The sequence below is a fragment of the Nerophis ophidion genome, linkage group LG11 (genome assembly GCF_033978795.1).
Source record: "Nerophis ophidion isolate RoL-2023_Sa linkage group LG11, RoL_Noph_v1.0, whole genome shotgun sequence".
NCBI lineage: Eukaryota > Metazoa > Chordata > Actinopteri > Syngnathiformes > Syngnathidae > Nerophis > Nerophis ophidion.
In genome coordinates, this window is record NC_084621.1 from 46,271,455 (window position 1) to 46,296,977 (window position 25,523).

Here is a 25,523-nt window from a genome sequence, read left to right on the forward strand (position 1 = left end):
AATGTTTATCAGTTGAGTGAGTTCTAGCATTTCTAAAAAGAAGGCTTTATTCCCCTCTCCAGCCTGTGTCGACATCCGTCGTGAAAACCTATGAGACAGATTGTGACTGATGGAACTAATGCAGCTTATTACAATACCTTAAGCAAGGCGTCCTCTGTCTTTTCTGGACTGGCCTTCAAAGCCTGGGAGGCGTCAATGATGGGGAGGGGCATGAAACGGATAGCGAAGTTTCTATTGGGAACACAGCCAGAGGACATCACAGTGAGGACAAAGAGGGAACTGGTAACACTAAGACTGCACAGGACTGTACTTTAAAACATGACTGTTAAAATTCTGCATTCATATAGTTTAAGAAAAGAGTGTGCACGGTATAGTTAACAGCATATGCTGGGAAAGCTACAAATTCATAGTTGCACAGGTAGACAACAATAAGGTAACCAGTCCTTGTGGATTTGTTTCATACATTCCATTTGACATGCAAATGAAAACACAAATGTGTAACTGTGTAATGTGTAGTTATAATCATCCATCCATCCATTTCCTACCGCTTGTCCCTTTTGGGGTAGCGGGGGTTGCTGGAGCCTTTCTCAGCTGCATTTGGGTGGAACCCTTCGACAAAATAATTGAACGTCCTAATTCGTCCTGGCAAATGATTAATCAACATAATCAATCAATGTTTATTTATGTAGCCTTAAATCACAAGTGTCTCAAAGGGCCGCACAAGGCGCAACGACATTGTCGGTTCAGGACCCACATAAGAATTTTGATTAACAGTGATATTCGCCCAAAAATACTTGCTTGCATAATTTAAATTGACTAAAATTAACTATAGCATACTGTAATATTTGAACACAAATGCAATGTTATTGTCAGAATTTCTAAATCCATGCATAGCATGATGATGGATAGTATCAGTACTGTCAATACAACTAGTGAGTGTGCCACACACTTAATGTACTAAAGCGTCATTTGCCCATCCCTTCCCTATAGCAATCCGCATCGCCTTTCAAGTAACCATCCGTGGTTAAGGTAAAAAAGCATGTGCCGTCAAAATAAATTGGGTGACTAATCTGCATTTGTTAAAAAAAAAAAATTGCATGCGTTAACGTGTTAATTTTGACTTCATTTGTCTTCATGTGATAGGATTATTTTACAAGGACATGACCTACAGACCGTAAGTTAGACAAAAACATTTGATGTAGCTTTTGTACACAATATGGTAGATGAATGTGACATTGTAACTATAAATCAATAGTACGCCAACAATTGCAACCATGAATATTTGGCTTCAGTTTACACTATTCTTATCTAAAAAGCTTTTAGTCCCATTTACTAGTGTATAGGTTTAGTGGCTGAAACCTTGTTTTTCCTATTATACTGAAAAATACCTACTTTTTTTGCATTCTATGGCAAGCTATAATGTTAAATAATTTAGTACAATGTACATAGTGGTTACTTTTCCTTTAGACAAATCGGACACAAATACTTCAGTGCCAGTGTATGACATCCTTTCCCATTGGGTCAATTCAAAATAAGGTTGACAGTTTCTTTCCGATGTAAACTTTCATTTATATAAAGTCAACATTTTATAAATAACCATTTACATATTTTATCCAACACCACCTATACTGGAAAGTAGATTAGAGGTTGTTTAAAAATCCCCACTTACGTACAAAACATTAGCGTCAACATGTCTAACAAATCCAAAAAAAATCCATCATTAATGGGCAGTAAGCATTATGGTATTGTCAAACCTTATGAACGGTTTGATGCGGAAAAAAAATAGGGCATGAGGAAATTGAATTGCACAAAGCTCTCACAGAACAGAAAATGTCATTTCAATAATGAAATACAGTGAAGGGAATTGGGGGAGATGTACCTTTAAGGAAAGCGAGTAAAGGCGATGAAGGCAAAAGAAGTGTGTCTATAGATGTGTCCCAGATGACGATTTAGATGGATGCACATTTCACACTCACACGCCCACATTTGATCAGAAGAAACAAAAGCCTGCTGGATTCCATCGCCTCAAACACTCATCTTTGTCTCTCAAGAACTCTTCTACTGTCACCTTGTTACAAATGCTTTTATGCTGCAAATGCTTTTGACTCACATGAAATTAAAGTGACATCCCATTCTAACCCATAGGGTTTAATATGATGTCGGTCGACTTTTTGCAGCTATTACAGCTTCAACTCTTCTGGGAAAGCTGTCCACAAGGTTGCAGTGTGTGTTTATAGGAATTTTCGACCATTCTTCCAAAAGCGCATTGGTGAGGTCACACACCGATACTGGTCGAGAAGGCCTGGCTCTCAGTGTCCGTTCTAATTCATCCCAAAGGTGTTCTATGGGGTTCAGGTAAGGACTCAGGAACTATGGGGCCAAACCCAACTCCTGAAAATAACCACACCATAATTCCTCCTCCACCAAATTTCATTCTCGGCTCAATGCAGTCCGAAATGTACCGTTCTCCTGGCAACCTCAAAACCCAGAATGACCATCAGATTGCCAGATGGAAAAGCGTGATTCATCACTCAGAGAAGGCGTCTCCACTGCTCTATAGTTCAGTGGTTGTGTGCTTTACACCACGGGAGCATTCAAACTTCCTTTCACAGGAACTAAGGGGCCAAGTCCAACTCCTGAAAAACAACCGCACGCCATAATTCCGCCACCAAATTTCTTTCTTGGCTCAATGCAGTCCGAAATGTACCGTTCTCCTGGCGACCTCAAAACCCAGACTAGTCCATCTGATTGCCAGATGGAAAAGCGAGATTCATCACTCCAGAGAACGCGTCTCCACTGCTCTACAGTCCAGTGGCGACGTGCTTTACACCACTGCATCCGATGCTTTGCATCAGACTTGGTGATGTATGGCTTAGATGCAACTGCTCGGCCATGGAAACCCATTCCATGAAGCTCTCTGCGTACTGTACGTGGGCTAATTGGAAGGTCTACATGAAGTTTGGAGCTCTGTAGCAACTGACTCTGCAAAAAGTCGGCAACCTATTTGCACTATGTGCTTCAGCATCTGCTGACCCCTCTCTGTCAGTTTACCTAGCCTACCATTTTGAGGCTGAGTTGCTGTTGTTCCCAAACTCTTCCATTTCCGTATAATAAAGTCGACAGTTGACTTTGGAATATTTAGGACCGAGGAAATTTCACGACCGGATTTGTTGCACAGCTGGCATCCTATGACAGTTCCACGCTGGAAATCACTGAGCTCCTGAGAGCGGCCCATTCTTTCCCAAATGTTTGTTGAAACAGTCTACATGGCTAAGTGCTTGATTTTATACACCTGTGGCCGGGTCAAGTGATTAGGACACCTGATTCTGATCATTTGGATGGGTGGCCAAATACCTTTGGCAATCTATATATATATATATATATGTATAGAGAGAGAGAGAGAGAGAGAGAGAGAGAGAGAGAGAGAGAGAGAGAGAGAGAGAGATAAAGAGAGAGAGAGAGAGCGAGAGAGAGAGAGAGAGAGATAAAGAGAGAGAGAGAGAGCGAGAGAGAGAGAGAGAGATTATTTATGCATTTAATATTTGTTTTTATTAATTTGTCTTACTGTGGTATATTATGTATTTATTAACTGTTCTGTTACAGAAAACAAGGAAATGGGATAAAACTGCTATGGTATGAAAAGGGGTAAAATTAAATTAGTTTAGCTTGTTTTCAACCACTTGTCCCTCATGTTCGCGGGGGATGCTGGAATATATACATACATACATATATATATATATACATATATATATATATATATATATGTATATATATATATATATACTGTATATATATATATTAGGTCTGGGCAACGATTACAAATTTTAATCGAAGTTAATCGCACTATTTCTCTGATTAATCGCGATTAACTGCATTGTATACGCAAAGCCCAATAATGAATTCAAAAGTAGTGTGTAATGCACCTTTATTGGAATATTCCCCCACATGAACAAAAGCGCCAAAACATTTGTTGTGCAAACACAATTTAAATCAGTCCGTGTTAAACAGTAGCAGTTAAATAGCATATTTTATGAAAATCAACTCAAAAAATGTAAATACAAACATCTAAGCTTATTACTACCACTGCCAGGGTATTTAAGTTATCCTGTTTGTTATGGAAAATAAATATAATCTACATACAAATCTCTGAGCCACAATCATAACATCTGAACAGGCAATTTCTGAGGTAACAGCAAAAACATTTTTTTTATCAGGGATCTTATGTTTAATAAACCTATATTATAGGTAGTGGGATGTTTTAGGGAATTTTTGATAAAATTATCCGTAGTAGCAATATTAATAATGTTGTGTTTATTCTGCGTAGTGCACTTAAAATAATTATGACCATATCTAGGAATTGATATGATGGGAATTTTCCGATTGTTTGATGTTATGAGCCAGGGAATAAAAGAACTACCCTACCCAGCATGCAACAGGAGTGACGAGCATGCGCGGTAGCCCGGTATACGTTGTGTCGCCATGACGGCATCTTGTATGTTGTGATATGCACGCTCTGAAAGCAAACGTTAAGAACTCAGCCAAAACTCTTCGTCTGCATTATTGATAAATAGACAGACAACACATATAGTCCGCTGCTTCACAGGCCGCTGGATGTAGCCGGCAAAGTATTCCCATGCTAGCTAGCCGGTCAAGCAAGCAAGCGTCATTCAGTCCAAAACGGCCCGATCTATCCACATCCAGAATTGTCTGGCGGTCGTAAGTGATCCCGGAGTGACCACGCTGTAAGCCAGCCATGAAATTTGCAGAATTGTCCGGTATTTTTGCCAAATGTTGCATCTTTACCAAGAGCCCCTCGACGCCGGGCGACGCCATCTTGTTAAGAAAAGGCGTTAACAAAATAAAAGCATGTAAACAACATACGCAAATGAGCGATAAAATAATTGTCGGCGTTAATAGATTGATGAGTTAACTCATAATTAACGCATTAATTTGCCCACCCCTAATATATATATATATATATATATATATATATATATATAAATCTGGATAGATGGACATATAGAAAGATTGATGGATAGAAGTGTAGAAATAAGCATCTCTCTCTCTCTCTCTCTCTCTCTCTCTCTCCATATATATATATATATATATATAGTGAACATTTTTATTAAAATAAAAGATCAAATGCATGTTTTATTAATATTGATTACATGTCTATCACAATATATATTGATATTGTTTTATCGTCTATCCCTATTTCCTCCTTATGTCGCTTTTTATGTTTAACGTCATCTTACAACAATCTGGTTGCATTCATTACACAGATGCATATTAAGAGCCATACTTTTCCAAAGCTGCTGCGACATCCTGTAGGCCTTGTGGACCGGTGTTGTTTTTGTCCCAGATCACTGTCCTGCAAAGACAAAAACATTATTATACAAGTGATAGTTAAACTAGTGTTTGGGTACATCATGTAGTTTTGCGTAAGAAACTACAATTATAGACATATTTGTCATTCACCTGAGTTTGGAGTTGATCTGCAATGCCTTGGCCAGCATTTTGGCGCCCATATCGCCCATTGCGTTACCGCTGATGTCTATTCTGGTAAGCGATGAGTTGCTGCCCAGCGCATTCAGAACAATGGTTAGATCGCTCTTTAGTCGAGAGTCGCTTAAAGACAGTGAAGTAAGGGGCTGGATAGTGAGGAAAAAATGTAATGTGAGAAAAGATTACCTGTATATCTTAAATATGTTGTATTCATAGTTTTTGGACCAATTCTGCCATTTTTTAAGCATCCTTACAGGTACAGTATTCAGCCTCTGAGTCTAACACATTAAAAATAATATTTTTTTAGTGAATCCATCGAGTGTTGGATTGATTTTATTTCAAGTAGTCTCTGTGTGAAGTGTTAAGCCAATAGAGAATTGGCATCAATCCAGACAGAGCATAAAAATTTCATGTGTTGCAGGAAAATTATTTACATGTGCATGTACACACAGCACACAATAAACTTGCAAATTTCACAAGCTACAAGTCCCATTAGTTGTTCTGAGTTGTAAAAAACCCCAAACCAGTTCCATTTCGTTTTTTGAGGTGGTCTGTCATAGGTACCCAAGCACATACGTATACAGTACATCAAATTTTAACAGCTAAATCTACAAACCCCAAAACCAAAGTTGGCACATTGTGTAAATCGTAACTAAAGACAGAATACCATGATTTGCATATCCTTTTCAACATAGATTCAATTGAATACACTGCAAAGAAAATATACATGGTAAACTTTGTTATTTTTTGCAAATATTAGCTCATTTGGAATTTAGTGTCCGCAACATGTTTCAAAAAAGCTGGCACAAGTAGCAAAAAAGACTGAGAAAGTTGAGGAATGCTCATCAAACACTTATTTTGAACATCCCACAGGTGAACAGGCTAATTGGGAACCGGTGGGTGCCATGATTGGGTATAAAAGCAACTTCCATGAAATGCTCAGTCATTCACAAACAAGGATGGGGCGAGGATCACCACTTTGTGAACAAAGCGTGAGCAAATCGTCGAACAGTTTAACAACAACATTTCTCAACGAGCTACTGCAAGGAATTTAGGGATTTCACCATCTACGGTCCGTAATATCATCAAAAGGTTCAGAGAATCTAGAGTAATCATTGCTTGTAAGTGGCAAGGTCGAAAATCAACATTGAATGCATGTGACCTTCAATCCCTCAGGCGATACTGCATCAAAAACCGACATCAGTATGTAAAGGATATCACCAAATGGGCTCAGGAACACTTCAGAAAAACACTGTCAGTAACGACGGTTCGTCGCTTCATCTGTACGAGCAAGTTAAAACTTTACTTTATGATGTCATCCATGTTGCCGCTTCTTCATCTTAGCGTTGCTTTTGATACCGTCGATCATATTTTATTAGAGCGTATCAAAACACGTATTGGTATGTCAGACTTAGTCTTGGTTTAATTCCTATCTTACAGAAAGGATGCAGCGCGTCTCTCAGAACAGTGTGACCTCGGATTATGTTAAGGTAACGTGTGGCGTTCCCCAGGATTCGGGTTTTGGCCCTGCACTCTCTAGCGTCTATGTGCTGCTGCCAGGTGACATCATATGCAAATACGGTGTTAGCTTTCACTGTTATGGTGATGACACCCAACTCTACATGCTCCTAAAGCTGATCAACACACCGGATTGTAGTCAGCTGGAGGCGTCCCCTCCAATGTTTGTCATTGTTATCCCATTGGGTTGAGTTTTTTTTTGCCCTGATGTGGGATCTGAGCCGAGGATGTCGTTGTGGCTTGTGCATTCCTTTGAGACACTTGTTATGTAGGGCTATATGAGTAAACTTTGATTGATGATGATTGATACTATACAAAGTGTAAGCCATTTATCAAAAACACCCAGAAACCCCGCCGGCTTCGCTGGGCCCGAACTCAGCCAAGATGGTTTGATGCAAAGTGGAAAAGGATTCTATGTCTGACGAGTCCACATTTCAAATTGTTTTTGGAAACTGTGGACTTTGTTTCCTTCGGACCAAAGGACTGTTGTAGGCGCAAAGTTCAAAAGCCAGCATCTATGCGGTTGTATTAGTGCAAAAAAAAATTACGTTTCTCAGTTCGAACATTCAATATCTTGTCATTGCAGTGTATTTAATTGAATATAAGTTGAAAAGTGCCAACTTCACTAACTAGTTTTGGGTTTTGTAAATGATGGCATTTTATCACGCCTTTGTCCTAAATGTTTCACAATATAGCCTCTCAGTTATGCACAGATGGCTGGAGGACACCCAAGCAAGATGGCCTGTCTGATCTTGTGTTGCATGCTGGGTAAAAAGCAAAGCCCAGACCCAGATATTTACGTAAAAAATGAAGCAGTTGGTTTTATATGCTGATTGTAATTTCTTTGCACTACTAAAAAAAATGACAAGCGCATCTAATTTAATAGATTATTCCAAAGGAATGGTCCATGTGTCGAGAAAATGTAGTAATACTGTATGTCCCATTTGTCGCCTTTGGCAAAATCATAATGACTCACATTCCCGAATTAATCATCAATATTATGAAATCCTTACCCTAGGTTTGCATACCTGCCCTGTTTAATTACAGTGAGAAAATGAGGAAATGTAACTCCGCAGGGAAAAAAAACGACCTTACATTAGAGTGAAATTAACCGTTCATTAAAAAGATGGATTGCGTTTGATAACATAATGAGAAGCTTTTGGGAACATGATTGGAAATATTGCTTTATCCCAGGATTGCAGCCTGTGCTATATCATTAGAGAATAAGGTTTATTAGTGCATTTCTCTCTATTTTTAATCACTGTATTGTAGGATTAGACAATATTACTCCTATTGGGAATTTTGTTTTTATACTAGGTTAAGACACTTTCTTGTGAAATTCAGCAGTTTTTAATTCAGTTTTAGTCATAGTCTTTTGACAGAAATGTATGCATGTATTTTAGTTTTAGTCAAATTGAAGTCATCTAAATTGATTTAGTTTTAGGCAGAGGAAAAATTACACAAATGTAGTCGAATAATCCCTGCTTAGGCTGCTGCCCCCGCGACCCGACGTCGGATAAGCGGAAGATGATGGATGGATAGTCGACTAAAATATAAAGTATAAAAGATAAGGCCTCTTGAAAGTTTATTTGAAAGCACTTTTATTGAGACTACCTGCAAAGCATTTGTTTAACACAAAAGTAGCATGATTTTATGGTAAGTGACAATGTAGTTAGTCATGTTTGGTTCCACAGGTCAATGCCAATAAATAAGCACTAGTTCTATTTTTTCAATGTTATGTCTATGTCAAAACAGGTATGTAGGAGTGTTTTGAAATGAAGTTTTGATGCATGCTTTAATCATAATTTCTTCATGAGTGCCGCAAACCCGAAAACAGCAAATACACATTGGTGTCGGAGAACATTTCATCCATCCATCCATTTCCTACCACGCGTCCCTCACGGGGTTCGCTGGGGGCTGGAGCCCTTTAGTAATAATCTTTAATTTACAGTTGTGTAGATGTCACGATGACCGGTGATTGCATCAGGCGTCAAACATTAAATGTGTCCTCTTTACTTTCTGTCAAGAGTACACATATTACGATGAGGAACATGTAAATCCGTATATTTTGGTTTTGGCGATCAGACATCAAACTTTTTATCTCACAATGGAAAAGCAACTCAGTAGCTTTCCTTTGTAGCGGACTCCCAGCCCCTCTTTCCTGTGTACACTGTATTCTGAACTTGTCCCACCAACCTACAAGTGGAAATTAAATACGACTGAATTTAGTTTCTGTCAACATTTTTGTCTCGTTTTTATTCTTTAACCATATGAATCTCTTCTCTACTGTATAATGAAACTGAAATGAAGTAAAACGCAGCTTGACCATCCCAAAAGAACGAGGAAGCAGGAATATGTTTGCAGAACCATAATCACCTACAGTGATAACGTTTAACTCATTGATGGAAATAATAAAGCATTGTGATGTTTGACAAATTTTATTGCCATAATTGTGCTCAGCAGCCAAACCATTATATGTTGAAATCATTTAGAATCATTCTTAGATCCAGACAGACAAGCAAATTAAAAACTCACCGACTCTTCTTCCTGGATCATATGGACTAGACTATCCAACACTGGAGCAAGGTTTCTAAATCAGACAATAGAGGACAATAAAAGCACATTGAATGTTCCATACATCCATCCATTTCTACCGCTTGTCCCTTTTGGGGTCGTGGGGGGTGCTGGAGCCTATCTCAGCTGCATTTTTAATGTGTCCGTCAATATATTTCTGAAGGCATTCACCATTACGAGAGTGGATACTTTTTCATCATTGTATTGGTCCTGTTTACTTGTACTTACTTGGACTTGATGTTGTTGAAGTTCTTTCCTAAAGACAAGTGTCTTATAGAACGGTTTTTAGCCAACCATATGAGCAGAGTGGACAGATCAGAGTCCAGGCCTGGATTAAACCAAAACGAAGATCAGAAAGGTTATTCTAACTGACCATCTCCTCTTAGAGTTGGCAAGTGAACACTGAAAAGTCAGACGAGAGAGTAAAGTCTCACCATTGTCAGAGATATCTAGACTGGAGATGTTTGGAATCTCTGCAATGCAACCTTCCAGTATTTGGGAGCCTCCAGACCGCAACTGTTGCAAAAGAGTACAAACTGAAGTCACACAACTACTTAGACATACATAATGCACCAGACAAAGTTGAATAGTTCACCAATATGAGAGAAACCACTGGAAGTAAGGGGTTTTCTCAATAGTTGCTGCACGGAAGCTAATAGTCAACCAAAAAGACATTGAATCAGACTAACAAATGTACTGACCTACATAAAGTAAGAATGCAAAAACAATATGACTTAAACAGCAAAACATAAGTGCCGTACATGCAACTATGGATGGCAAATATAAGGAAAAGAAATGTGTTTTAACGACAGAAATTGGAATACATACTGGCCACAACATTAGGTACTCTAATGTCACAGACTACAACAGTTGAGTTGGGATAATATATTGCCCACAGGGGATATAGTAATACCTTGGTTATTGTATGTACCACTCTTTGTAAGATTCTGTTTTCGAATAAAAAGTTTGCCCTGGTATCTGTTTACCAAACGATTATCTCACTAACCGGTTATCACACCGATAAACATTTCCCCTAAACCTGTAGCCATGTTTGCCTTCGTGTCATTCCGCAAAATCGAGTACCCAAATTAATAATCTTATACCTTGGTAACTCAGACCAGTACAACCATGGGGCCAAAGAAAGTGGCACGTGTCAGCCAACCATTTCCTGATACAAAAGGGTCAGAAACTATTGAATTTACAGCAAACTTCTGTATGAAGGTGGCTCCCCCCCACCCTCCTCCATCTGCCCTTGCAGTCCTCAATAAAGGTGATGTTAAATGTATCCATTTAATTCCCAATTTATATCTCTTTTCCATGGTCTTCTGCATTTAAAACTCTTGTAAACCCTCAATTATCCCTGTTGGTTCCAGGCCAAGCTGTGGAAAATGAATTCCTGTGAAGTAAGATTTATTAACCAAATATTTTCATTAGCAGAGCATTAGAAAAACTTGTTTACGACCTTCTACATACGTTTTTTTTTACACTGTGAGAGACCTCTAGACATTAAATAACACTCTTTAGTCACCTTTATACTCATTTAATCCAATATAGTAATGCTGCCCAAGGCTGAACTAATTAGTGGCCACGATATTGAACAGCATGCTCATATTGATTTGGTCTCATTTAGTCGCTGTTATTATTGAAGTAATAATATTTTTTAGTTCATTTAGCCATTTAAATGCTTGAAAATACTCACTTTGAGCCAAAAATATGGAGCACATTTACAAAAAATCTACTATAAAATGGAAGCCGCAAACTTTGAAGTGGGGTGTATAATTATTTTGTTTTATGTTCATATTTGTGGGTGTCTGCAACAGGTTAATTGGAGTTGCAGTATTTCTTTTAGAAAAAACTGCATCAGTTTTTACTTTATTAATTTTGGAGCGAGTTACAAAAACCGAGGCACGACTGTAATGAAAATCGTTGTCAAGGCAGAGTTGCTCTATTGAATCTTATTAGATTGGGTAGGTGTACCTAATGTAGTGGCCAGTAATTTTAAATACAGTAAAATGGGCATGTCATAGAAAAGAATGACATGGATAATGGAGCACAACAGAGTTTCACCTCGTTAAATCAGTTCATTACACACAAAATGGGGGTGGAAATTATTTTAAAGTGAGGAAGATGATCATTATTTAGAAACAATGAACCTACACCAGATGTGCAAATAAAAATGAAGAGCGATGAGAAGTTAATTAGTAAGCAGGAGCACATTGGTACTTACACAATGGCCAAGCTTACAGAGGCATTAGGGGGAGAGAACAACGTGTCAGATGGAAGCCAACAATTACAAAAAACAAAACACACAGATGCTTAATGACCATATATTCACGCTAAACACCGCTGACACACACAGATTTGCATCAAGAGGTCCACGTCTTGTGTGCCGTTCAGAGCACTTTGAGCTCAGTACTGGGTGGCTTTCAAGCAAATGCTTCATTAAGACATGAATTCATCTCTGCTCTCTCAACGTGGGAAGATTTCTATTGGCATGTAGAATTGGTTTTCTATTCATCTGTTATCCTTAGTGTTATCATGGAGTCTGTGGAAAGCTTTATTTATATATTCCAGCTTGGGTGGGAATGATGTGGTGTGTGTGTGAGAGAGAGATTGAGAGTGTGTGCGTGTGCGTGATACAACAATTAGAGAGAGAACGTGAACACTCCCACCACCCGCCTGCTGTCTGCCAAGTATTTCATTATACACTGCAGTCTCTTAATAAATACTTGCTGGCATGTCACCGGCCTGTCAAATGGTTTTTGGAGGGGGCGCTAAAAAGGTGATTTCATCGCAGCGGAGATCAACTTAAAATGGCTGGCTGCCACGTTAAAACGGATCTTCAAAAAAGGCTTTATTGCAAGTCCATTTGCAAAGATGCGCCCACATTGCCATTGTTTTTTCAGAGCTTTTTTGCATAATAAAGGCCAATCAATGATGACAATTAGATGTGTCCGATCCGATATCAGTAAAAAAAAAACAAGAATTACATCGACTTGCATCTAAACTAGCGATGTCCAAACTTTTTCTACTGCAACCGCCCATGGACAATCGAAGGATGCGGGCGGGGGACATTTTGATATTTTTCATTTTCAAAACCAATACAATATGTTGATTTTTTGGAAGAAAAAAAAATGCCTGTATGTCGGCTTTGCGTTATTAGCGTCATTATTTGAACTTTTACTTATCACGTCATAGTTGCATGGTCTTAAATTTCCATTTTTATTTTTTTTCCTTATATAGTTTTTAAAATATGCTACGGGTCATAAAAAAATAAGCTATGGGTCGTAAAAAAAAAAAAGAGCATGCGGGCTGCAAACGGCACTCGTACCTCACTTTGGACACCCTTGATCTAACCCTTCCGAAACAAGCAATCTTGCAGCATGTTTACTTGTACAAATCTGGACAGCCGGTTCCCATGTAAATGTCCTTTAGTAAACACATAAGCTCGTTTTTTTCCTATTAGCAATTTAGTGAAGTCATTTACAAAAGGTAAACGGGTAGGCTATAGGCTACGAGGAGCTAGCAGCTACACATGAGCTAAGCACTCATGGGAACTCTAGCTGAACATACCTATTAAGTGTCCTTAATTGAACAATATTGCAGTCTAAAACATGACATTTGTCAATATAACTTTGTCAAATAATTATTAGGGGTGTCCTGATACAATCTCATTGCGATGCTGATATGAGAGCCTTCAGTAATAATGCCTGACACCGATATGAGTCTAATACGATATCAGTACGAATCACAGTTCATGTTCGTACTATCTTGTAGTGTGGAATGTTTGAAAATGCTTTTTCGTAAAGAAATTATTTTGAGACCAATGGTAGGTATGATAAAACACTATCCTCTTGACAGATTTATGTTGTCTTTAAATTGAAGAGGAGTGTTAATACATCTTGTAGCCACGTCAATTCCTTATGTGAGTTCATATTAGGTTTAAAAATGCAGACACGTTTGTTACTGGACTCTTTCAAATACGCTTCTCTGCCTTGGAGACTTTGTATGTGGATATAATTTGCACCAATAATTATTTGATACTTGTGTATATTGACATATGTGCTGTTAAATTAAGGACACTAATTAATGTCGAGTTTGTGTGATATTGTGTACTTAGCTGTTGTGTAGCTGCTAACTCTTAGTAACCTATATTCTACCATGTTTTTTATAAATAGCTTCACTAAAATACAAGAAAATACCAACCATGTGTGCTTATTAGAGGACATTTAAGTGTTGAGTGGCTGTCTTGGAGCTTATATTGGACATTTTGGATGCAAGCCGGTATATTCCAATACTTGTTTTAATGCTTTATTTGGGTAGGGACACCCTTAATGATAATAGTTGCCTATTACTTGTTGTATGTTGTAATATGTATATCTGCTTTGCTATGGAGTTTTTTTTCCCCATTCCAGACTGGGCCCACTTAGGAGCCCAGTCCTGATTGCCCAGCGTTTACATTTTTCCCTTCTTTTACATGGCGCCTTGTGGCGACCCATCAGCGTTCCTGTTCTGTAATCCGTACATTGTTTGTCTAATCTTGAACGGGTTAGTGCTGAAAACAAAGTTTTGTTGTACTTGTGCAATGACAATAAACACCATACCATACCATTACTTACAGACACAAAGTATACAAGGCACATGTCTAGAAAGTATTAGAAAGTATTCAGTGACAAATGTGTCCTCATTATCATCATCAAAAATGTATGTATGATTCCTGCTGATACCATCCATCCATTTTGTATCATATCGGATCAAAATCGGTATCGGCCTAATGACAATGCTGATACTTTAATTTAACACTACATATGTGGTATTTAATTATTCAAGGAACACAACAAATCTGACAATAAAGCTTGTTTGACTGCTAATTTACATCCATAATTTATGAAAAGACCACATTTTGACACATAGAAAATAATTATTACTACATTGCATAAAAAACCCAACACAAATGTAAAAATAGTGACAAAAATGCAAATGTGCAAAATTTGAATGCAAATCTGTCATTACTAGGATGATTTCTATATGGAAGTGAAAGATGGAGGCAGTCCTCACCTCACAGCAGCTGATGTCTAGAGACACATCCTTCACGTTGGGATTACTGGCCAGGCCGAGCAGGAGAGCTCTGCAATTTTTTTAATGCATTGTAAAAATTAAATAATTAAACTTTGAACTGTAAATGACATTGAAGATATGTGTGGTTGTTCTCACTTGAGGACATCTGGCACCAGCTTTGTTCCAGACACATTGATGAAACTGAGAGACATGGCACTGCTGAAGAAGTGCTTAAATGATGGCGGCACCTCTTTGCCTTTCCTACACAAAAATACCAAATGATACTAACTTTTTATACCTCCAAACAAGATTACATCTTTTATTTTCCTCAGCACATATTTTTATGGCTGATGCAATGGCCTGAAAACTGATTATCTTTATATAGAACTCAACCATGATCCTGCCAGTGTGAAATTCTCACTCTCCATCGGCATTTATCTCGTCATGCTTTGTCTGCTCATACTATCCTCCTCCGCATTTCTGTGCTCATCGTCCCTACACATTCAACCCCCCTACTCTCATCCTGAGCTCCACTCAGCCCTCGATGAAGACCTCAAATCCCCTGAGACTCAGTGAAAAGGGAGATAACACTGAGGCAAAAACTCCACCCCTTGCCCATCTGGTACACACATCATTATGACTGCAGATAAACAAACACTTGACAGTCTTTATTGCTTGTAGTGACACTGGGCCACCAGCAGGTGTCACACAGAAAAGTACCAAATCCCTATTGATGTTATGGCCTTAAAAAGAAGATGCATATTATTCCATTCACATGTCCTGAAGCATTTTGGCTAAAAAGTGCACTGACCAGAGATGCACTTCTTAAATTTGATTGTATTTGATAAGGCAAGGTACCCATGCTCTGATTAGTGTATAAATGAATATGTGCAGATATAATTTACAGTGTTGAGGGTGCCAGGGCTTATCAAAACCAGAAGGGTTCTTACCTGTGAGGGAAGACGCTCTTTGAAACATTAAGGACAGACAGGTGTTGGACCGACCCACGCAGGAGAGAAGAACAAACCTTAAAAAAAAGAAACAAATATAATTTAAAAGCACAATAAGAGACGGATGAGTTTTATTTTAATATGTGTAACATGTCTTAAAATAAACGAGGTCCGGTCATTTAAGTGTTGCTATCAAGCAACTAAGGCGGCAGCTATCAATTATTACAATAATCGAGTAATCAATGGATTAATCTTTTGAATACACGTCTTTTACACAAAATAGTTAAACAGGGATTTTAATTATTGACCTTACATGCACCTGGGGATATGTTGATTGGTAACACTAAAATGGTCTCTAGTGTGTGAAAATGAGTGTGAATGTTGTCTGTCTATCTGTCTGTCTTGGCCCTGGGATGAGGTGGCGACTTGTGCAGGATGTACCCCGCCTTCCGACCAAATGCAGCTGAGATAGGCTCCAGCACCCCCCGCGACCCCGAAAAGGACACACGGTAGAAAATGGATGGACCTTTATTGTTACTTCTTGTAAATGCACATTCCATTGAAATTGCACTTTTACCATGGGAGCATCACTATATATTACCTATATAGATAAAAAATACATTAAAAACAAACTAAAAACCAATTAATAGACAATAAATAAAAACAAACAAACTGAAGAAAATACTCTCGGATTAATTATAATATATTCAGTGACAATGTAATTAATTTATTCCATGCACATTTAAAAAGGTATTCATTGGAAGAGTAATGTTTGATTTCTGGACAGACAACTCGTTGGCATTAACATGCACACTGTACATGCTAACATGTCCTCACATGCCCCCATGTATATGAATAACACATTTGTTATGAAAGTTAAACATGTAAGATGGCGTTAGCTACCAAAATAGACTTTTACTTTGTTTCTGCTTCTTTGCTGCTCTTAAATATTCAGGCTATTTTTTCCACATGTGCTGCCTCATTTATGTAGTGCTGTTGTGAAAATCAGCGCCGTTTGACAGTGAAAACGTTTCCCCATGATGTCTCTCATTATCAGTTTTGAAAGATTGAAAAAAAATTATAGTGTCTTGTCTTCTTTGGGCCCTTTTCTCTCTTTCTCCCTTTTTTTTGAGCCAACTCTCTTGGCACTCTGCTGTCCTCGCCCATGCACACACAGTGACCACATCACTCGCAGCATGACCTACATCACGGTAGGGCACCGCTCTCATGTGCGTATTATAGGAGCGGTCTGAATTTGATACATTTCTATTAAATGAATCATCAAAGCAACAAAATACAAATGGAAGCTTTTTTTTCCTCATCAAATTAATCGCTGAATTGTTGCAGTCCTCCTTACTAGCAAAGCACACAACTCTGGTCACTGACACGTGTAGCACAAAAAGAGAGATTCAGGCAGGTCCATCAATAATATAGACCACTGAAATCAGGTAATCTGATGTCAGCCTGGCAGAGAACTTGCATTTCTATTTATAAGCCAGTTCAGCATCTAAATGTCTTTAAAGATGTGTCATTTTAAGATATAATTACTACATATTTTTGTTTAAAAGCTCGGATCAATATCTCTTGTGACAGACTGACAGCTGGCTGCATTTCAGACGAATCAATAAGATGGATCTGGCTGGCAGGCCAACCCTGTGCAATACATCACACAGTACAATCAACAAAGTGTTTTCTGTCACATCTAATGTGACACGAACAGCAACTACTACTTCAAATGTATGCATTGATGTGGATTATATGTCTTTGACAAAATATCTTTACACAGTATGACTCACCTGGTCCAATGAGCAGTCCGTGTTGGAGAGGTCAAGGGTTGTCAGGTGGTTGGGTTGGCTCAAAAAATGGTAGAAATGCTAAAAAAAAAAAGAAACAGTAAGAAATAAGTCTATAGTATAACTGACATTTTGTATAACTGACATTTTGTTGTTTTTCTATCAGCTTTTTCCTAAGATGTGTTTCTGAAGATTAATCAAATCAGTGTTGTCTTCTGTCATTGGGGGACTACAACATCTATCAGAAACATAATTATTATTGTATACATTGCTGACATGTGGAAGTGCTGGTTTTGGTTGTTACTCCATTGTGCGTAACTAGTCCAGTTTATCAAATATCATCCAAAAATGTCTTCAGGCCTAAAGCGAAAACATTTTTTTGTATATACAGTACCTGCAAGTCGTCTCCTCTGAGAATGTTCCCTGAGAGGTCCAGGTGGACGAGACTGCTGGGGATGGACGGGTTGGCACTCAGTGACTGACAAAGGCTGTTCACCCCTGAAAACAAGCAAGCACACACGGCCATGCAAAAGCAGCGTCAGCCTATTTCAGATCCCTTATGGCTTCACTTGATGTTTTGACTGCATACTGAAGGAACTAACTGGGGATATAAATAGCAGTGGGCTGCCAAGTGAGTGTATGGAGAGTCTGTTGGTTGTGTGGAGGAAATGCAACAACTTTTTTAATGTAAGATAAGACCTCAGTGTGACACAGCATATTTCTAGACAACCTATGGTAACCAGAAAAAGTGGTTATGGAATTTAACACATTGATCTGTTGTAGTGATTGTGATTTATTTTTGTATAGAACCTGCTTTGACATACTCAGGCCCCAACTGTTGCTTTGAATTCCTCCGGTGTAATAAAGGAAATTAAATAATGAATGTATTTACATATTGACCCTTGGGTGTGCATGACACTGACGTATGACATACTGTATATAGTCGCTGACGCGTGTCATGTCTAACGTATGAGTCATATCTTGGACATGACACCAGTCTTACACTTATTGTTCGAGACAGGGCCTTGAATAGGACTTTGAATGTATTAATATTATGGTCTGTAACATGAGAGCACCGTAACATCATTTATAAACAGGACATAAAGAACTCAATGCACATAATTATACCAAAGGAAGATAACTGTTGGAAGTTAGTTGGATTCAGGTTATTTAGCCATCTTCAACACAACCAAGTCAGTCCAGTGTTTTGATGTAAGAGAAAAAGTAGCACTACATTTAATAGGTAGGAATGGGTATCTTTCACATTTGAAACAATACGATACCAATTCCCGATACCTGAGAATCGATACCGGTAACAATTTTCGTTAATTTTGTGTTTCATCATATATGTTAATAAATGTTAATTGTTTTTAAAAAAATCTAAAAATGTTTATTTAAAATCTATCACCGCGTTGTCCATTTATATTGTTCTCTTACACTTCTGGGTCTCATTTACCAGTTGTGTACTGTACTATGTTGTATACCTTAACCAGGAAGTAGTTTTTGCCACTTAGATGAATGTGCCAGTGTTTTCTTTTGTTGAGACCTACAAACTAAGCATTGTATTTAGCTATTTGATTGTAACATGCATCTTTTGGCTTGATTTACTACAGATTTACTAGTACTTAAACACATGCAAACCTGATAGCACACGCAAATTATTTACTAAATGTGGATTGCATCTGTTAAGTGAGCAGAAAGGGTTGTGCAATCTATTTTGCATCTGTCTTCATTAATATGCAAAACACATATTTCTTAGTTCAACTTCCAACACTGTTCCTAATCCTCTGTCTCACACTTCCTGGGATGATTCTGACCTTGGGGATTCTGGGAATGAGCTTATTAACCTCCTGGATTCTGATTTACAGTCAGATCCTTCTTACATCCCAACCACTTTGACCAATCAATAGTTCTTCCCTTCTTTGTTCTCTTTCCTCTGCCCCCCACTTTGGACCTCGATTGGCCATCTACTCTGGCCCACCACGTGGTGGTCGACATTGTCGTCAAAGTAGACTCATTCATGGTCCTGTTCACCACAAGCCTGTCTCATCTGTCAATTTCACAAGCTTCCCCTTTGGTGAAAGTCTGTTCAACTGATTCTAGGTGTCACAGTTTAGCTTCTCCCTTATTAGCTTCCCCTTTTAATTAAGAGGCTTCATTGAACTAACGGCAGCAGGCTGATGGCACCCATCCTACTGTGACCTCCAGAGTCATGTATCCACAGCTACAGCAGGTTCAATCATCATGGTTCCCATCAAGTTGTCCGGTGCATGAGGAATCGACAACCCTCCTCCGCATCTCCTCTTTCCCACCCTTGGCGCTTTGTCCAGCAGAGAAAAAGAGCATCTGGAATCCGCTTCCTAAGGGCTGGGGGATCAGAAAAACAGCTGTGCTCATGTGGACACACCGCTTTGTACTGCGAGGTCGCTGCCTCTCACGCTACGTCTAGTGAGGCTGTCGCCTCCTCTGCTACGCCCAGCGAGGCCACCGCTTCCTCTGCTACGCCCAGCGAGGCCGCTGCCTCCCGCACTACGCCCACCCTGGCCGTCGCCTCCTCTGCTACGCCTAGCGAGGCTACCGCATCCCGCGCTACGCCCAGCCCGGCCATCGCCTCCCGCGCTACCCCCAGCCTAGCCAGGCCCCCACGTCCAAATCTCCCACTGGGTCTTCCGACGACGCCACGTCCAGCTCCTCCAGTGGGTCTTCCGACGAAGCCACGTCCAGCTCCTGCTTAAGCCCAGCAGCCTGCTCGTCTGGCATGTAAGCGTCCGTCAGGTGGTTCTAGGGGGTGTCCAACTCCACCCTCCATCCACCTCAACCCGCCCTCCCCCGTGACTGTGGACTTGCTTCATCTTCCTTAAGAGGACGTCTGGAATCTGTTCCTTGGGAGGTACTGTCATGATCCGGCTTGGTTTATGCTTTCTGTTATTCTTATCATGTTATAGTCTCATTATGTTCCCCATGTGCTTGTTAGTGTTATTGGTTGCACCTTTGTCTTGCCCTGGCCCTGTTTTCCTCCAATCCACTCCCTCTTTTGTGTTTAGTACAGGTGTATTCCGTTATCTAATTAGTCAGTGTATTTAGTTCTCTGTTTGCTGTCTTATGTTTGACCGTCGTATGTCAGTAGTTAGAATAAACCTCTTAAACAGCACAAAAGTGTTCCTTCACCTTGCTTTACTGCAATTGGGTTCTCCTCACCAAGCCCCCACATCCACAGAATAAACCTCTTGAACAGCACAACAGTGTTCCTTCACCTTGCTTTACTGCAATTGGGTTCTCCTCACCAAGCCCCCACATCCACAACTGTGACATTCACACTGCAATTAGCACAGACGATGGACAGAGAATCCCCCGTCCTGTGTGTGTGTCAATATTTTTGATGGTAAAAATAAAAAAAGATTAGACATATCGCCATTTCAGTTACATAATTTTATAACTGCGAGAAGACTTAAGGGGCTGAGTGAAACTAATCAGATTGATGCGTTTTGGTGTCCTATTTTTTTATGTTTTGTTTTTTCCCCACATATAATGTATATCATTAAAATATTTCTTGTATGAAAAATTCTTCTTGAAATATGCATTTTTGCGTTTTGAGCGTAGTAAGTGCAGCCTCCCTCCAATACACCTTCAGTGGTTAAGAAAAAAAGAAGAAAAGTGGTGTCACTGTAGATGCCCCTGCATGTCTGCTTCTAAAATGCCCATAAAAATGTGTAGATGTTTCCTGCTTGTTTAATAACATAGCAAACCGCAACAAGTAGGAGCATGTTAACATGAATGTGCAGTAAATGAGAGTGTCTATGTGAGAATGCCCTGTAATAATGCACGCAAAATCGTCATTCAAATAAGGCGGTCTGCACCACTTCTCAGTTACTCATGCAGTCTGAGTAGATCGCATGTAACACGTTCACAAATGTTTTTGTTTGCACACGCTGACTATCGCGTGGTGTTTGGATCTCAGTAAATCAGGCGCATAGTGTCAGTTTTGATTGCCAAATTTGAAGGCGTTGCAATGCAAATGCTAATCAGTTGCATGTCTACAGCAAATTCAATGTAAATTCGCATTGAGCTAGCACATTTTGAAAATCTAAATGTAAATTGGCATTGAGCTAGTACATTTTGAAAATTGGAGCCTCATTGTACCTTTTAGCACGTTTCTATTTGCTTTGTTGGTATTGAAAATTGTTGCATTACTTAGAGGCAGTCCGGTTAAGTGCTTCACTGCTTGTTTCTCAGCCAAGTGCTTGAGCCGGTGCCAGTCGGCAATTGGGCGGGACATCACGTGCAACAATGGTATTGAAATATGGCATTGTTTGATTTGACTTGAATCAGTACCTGGTAGTACTGACATACTTGGGTTGGTACCTATAAAAGTACCAAATCCATAGTTAAAGGGGATGGTTACAACCTTTATGCGGCTGCCAAGAGAACGTTAACTTTCCAATGTGTTTTAAGCATTACATTCGGCCATCTTGCGGATTTCAGTATGTAATGACTTATACTCCGCCCAAACATAACACACACATTAGCTATGTGTGTTGTTAGCTAATAAATGCCATTTACTAATATATTGCCTATTGTAACAACAACACGCCTGTTAATTGTTAGTTGCTTCTCTGGGACTGATTTTGTGTCTTCCAAAAATTTCAAAGCGCTGTAGGCAGCCTGGATATTGTTCTGAGCACTTGGCTGTTTGGCTCATAGATCAGCGCTTCAGCTGCAGCAGCTGAGCTGAGCTTTGTTGAAGCAATACTACCCTGTGGAAAATGATAGCTCTTCATTGATTGCCCTCTGGCAAAGCTGTTTACACTGCATCCCTGAAGACCATGTCTTTAGGGATGCAGTGGTTACTTTGGTGGTAAACTGAGACAGAATTTTACCTGCAAGCAGTTATTGACAACACTTGCATTTAATCTAGATATTATAATCACATCTGTTGCGGAATTCTGGAAGCTTCCTCACATTTGGTTTTCAATTACAAGCTGGACGTTTCTAGCATAACAATGAGGACTTGTCGATAGGGTGGAAAAGAGTCACCAAAGCAATAATAAACGCTATTCACATGTTTTGCCACTTGTTTTTCACCCACCTACACATGATGTGATTAGTGCAGCAATTCAGTGCCAAGAGCATCCCAACAGTAGAAACATTAGCTCAAGTTGTGAATTAGATCGGATCACAACAAGCGTGTTAATTAGGGGTGTGTCGATCAATCATCCACCAATCAGTATTGGCTGATTTTCGTGAAAAACCAGCCAATACTGGCGTTGCCGATTTATGTCTTTAGGCCCATAATTAAAGAAAATAAGGAACTTGTTTATAGTTTGTGTTAAAATGGTTACACTGTCAATACCACTCAATATAAATAAATGGAAACATTCACTGTTAATACATGTGATCAGTGTTGGTATCGGCTAATCTCTCTCATGGATGAACGGTATCGAAATTGGCAGCATGGAACCCTGATCGGAACAACTCTAGTCTAAAGAAAAGTAATTGCAAGAACACAACGCAGTGATACAATTTTGACAGTTTTCCACACACATTATTTACAGCAGGCAAGGAAATACATACCTTTGGGTGACACTGAGGTTTTGGAGAAGTTTAAATGCTTAATCCCAATACGAAGCTTTGCAAACTGAACACCAAGAGAGGAGATACCTGTAAGAAAACAGACAATAACAGTGGATACAAAATGTTTAACATGTTGCTTATGCAATATCATAGATGTACTGTGTGTAACAAAAGTCAAAAGAAAACTCAGATTAACACTGCTAAAAGCTATTTTGAATTTATGATTAATTGTCTTAAGTGTATTCTGGTTCATAAATTTAGCAAACAGATAAATAGAACAATACTTAAACTGTCCTTCTTAAAGGAAGACGACGGCGCTGTTTGTGACAATATATAAACGGGTTACATATGACGTCATATCCGTTTTTCTTCCTTGCAGTTTAATTCACACGATGGTCAAGCAGCTTGAGGGTAGAATTAAAAGAAGAGAGTGCGAGTGTAAAGTTTGAGCAGAAAATGCCTATTGCTGTTCTATTCTTGGGTTTTCTAGTTGTTCAAATAGAGAGAAAGGAAATAGCTTTCATAGAGTCCAGAAAGGAGTGTTTTTTAAAGGTAAAGAAGTTAGGCAAAAACAAAATTGCGTCAAAGGAAATGGCTTTTAAAAATATCACTTTCATCATTTTTATCTGCAGCGATCACTTTGTAAAATGTTTGTTTGAACATTTGATTTGTTTGAGAAACTTTCTGTGATGCAATGTAGTTTAGTCTCTACTGTATAAGTAGTGTTTGAGAGCAGAACTAAATGTAAGAAAAGTACAATAGATCACAGTTTGTGTTCTTTTGTGGTTGCTATGCCTGAATATAACTACGAAGACCTGGTTGTGCAAATAAACGTATGTAATGTTAAGTCCTGGTAATAAATATTTTAATTGTTGGTCCAATCCACCTGATTTTCTTTTTAAATTTGTATAACAGAAACTGGGAGCTTAGTTGTTGTGGTGCAGGAAAGCCAAATGCTTTATTCAACACAGATGACCACATCATAGTGTCTTTGGTCATATTTCTTAGCATCAAGAAAATATCCTTAAAAGTATTAATAAAGTCAATCTCTCGTAGGCTCAACAGCATATACTGAACCTTGATATCATTAGCAAACATTGCTGAACAACAGCGACATCAACAGCTAAATAATAAGACAAAATATGAACATCACATCATAAAACCAACTGCAGACAAATTGTAGATTAAACTAATATTTGTAGCAGGAAATCAACTTCAAAAAAACATATCCTTTTTATCATTAGCGTCACGATCACAGCAGCACAGCACTCGTTATGTCAATCAAGTACAGTGTTTAGCAATGCACAAATAAATCCAACTTTGTCTTTTACGGATTAATGTTTAATTTGTGGATCCCTCTGTATCTAATGATATGATGTGCCTCCAATCTTTCCTTCCCTAGATACCATCAGTGTCAAATGAAGGAGGTCGAAGTTCAGCAGTAACTTCATGATGAGGATAAATACTTTAAATCTTTAAAAAATATATTTTTCTTAAGAGTGTAAAAATCCCCTCCATCCCATTTTAAATATTTTTTTCATCATCACTTATATTTGCCTCTAAACCTTTCAAAATACACCATAATCTGCACTGATTCAGGTAAAAACAGTGACCTAATGGGGTTTTAGACCAGTGTTTTTCAACCTTTTTTGAGCCAAGGCACATTTTTTGCGCTGAAAAAATCCGGAGGCACACCACCAGCAGAAATCACTAAAAAACAAATCTCAGTAAAAAGTCCTTGTCGCAATTGTTGAATATGACTTTAAACCATAACCAAGCATGCACCAATATAGCTCTTGTCTCAAAATAGGTGTACTGTCGCCACCTGTCACATCATGCCCTGTATTATTTTGAGTTTTTTGCTGTTTTCTTGTGTATAGGGTTTTAGTTCTTGTTTTGCGCTCTTATTTTAATGGCTTTTTCTCTTTTTTTGGTATTTTTCTGTAGCAGTTTCATGTTTTCCTTTGAGCGATATTTCCTGCATCTACGTTGTTTTAGCAATCAAGAAGATTTTAGTTGTTTTCATCCTTCTTTGTGGGGCCATTGTTGATTGTCACGTCATGTTCGGATGTACATTGTGGACGCCATCTTTGCTCCACAGTAAGTCTTTGCTTACTACCATGAATTGATTAACGTGGACCCCGACTTAAACAAATTGAAAAACTTATTCGAGTGTTACAATTTAGTGGTCAATTGTACGGAATATGTACTGAACTGTGCAATCTATTAATAAAAGTTTAAATCAATCAATCAATCAATGCTGTCGTCCAGCATTCTGTTTTTGTTTACTTTTCAGCCAGTTCGGTTTTAGTTTCATTCTGCATAGCCTTCCCTAAGCTTCAATTAATTTTCTTAGGGGCGCTCACCTTTTGTTTATTTTTGGTTTAAGCATTAGACACCTTTATACCTGCACACTGCCTCCCGCTATTTCCGACATCTACAAAGTAATTAGCTACCGGCTGCCACCTACTGATATGGAAGAGTATTACACGGTGACTCTGCCGAACTCTAGACAGCACCGACAATCAACAACACATCATTTGCAGACTATAAT

The 25,523-nt window shown here is 38.8% G+C and overlaps 1 protein-coding gene across 3 annotated transcripts in view; it reads right to left on the reverse strand.

Annotated features, from left to right (window-relative positions):
- The window catches only part of LOC133562195 (F-actin-uncapping protein LRRC16A-like), a 141,941-nt gene that overhangs the window by 31,653 nt on the left and 84,765 nt on the right, over nucleotides 1-25,523 (reverse strand). For all 3 annotated transcript variants that reach the window (XM_061916153.1, XM_061916155.1, XM_061916154.1), the window contains 12 exons: nucleotides 22,970-23,056; nucleotides 17,793-17,896; nucleotides 17,402-17,479; nucleotides 15,606-15,682; nucleotides 14,812-14,916; nucleotides 14,656-14,725; nucleotides 10,032-10,113; nucleotides 9,826-9,925; nucleotides 9,559-9,613; nucleotides 5,479-5,651; nucleotides 5,303-5,371; nucleotides 138-231 (listed from right to left, as the gene is read on the reverse strand). In XM_061916153.1, the coding sequence (XP_061772137.1) occupies nucleotides 138-231; nucleotides 5,303-5,371; nucleotides 5,479-5,651; nucleotides 9,559-9,613; nucleotides 9,826-9,925; nucleotides 10,032-10,113; nucleotides 14,656-14,725; nucleotides 14,812-14,916; nucleotides 15,606-15,682; nucleotides 17,402-17,479; nucleotides 17,793-17,896; nucleotides 22,970-23,056 (1,094 nt within the window). The remainder of the gene's footprint in view (nucleotides 1-137; nucleotides 232-5,302; nucleotides 5,372-5,478; nucleotides 5,652-9,558; nucleotides 9,614-9,825; nucleotides 9,926-10,031; nucleotides 10,114-14,655; nucleotides 14,726-14,811; nucleotides 14,917-15,605; nucleotides 15,683-17,401; nucleotides 17,480-17,792; nucleotides 17,897-22,969; nucleotides 23,057-25,523) is intronic.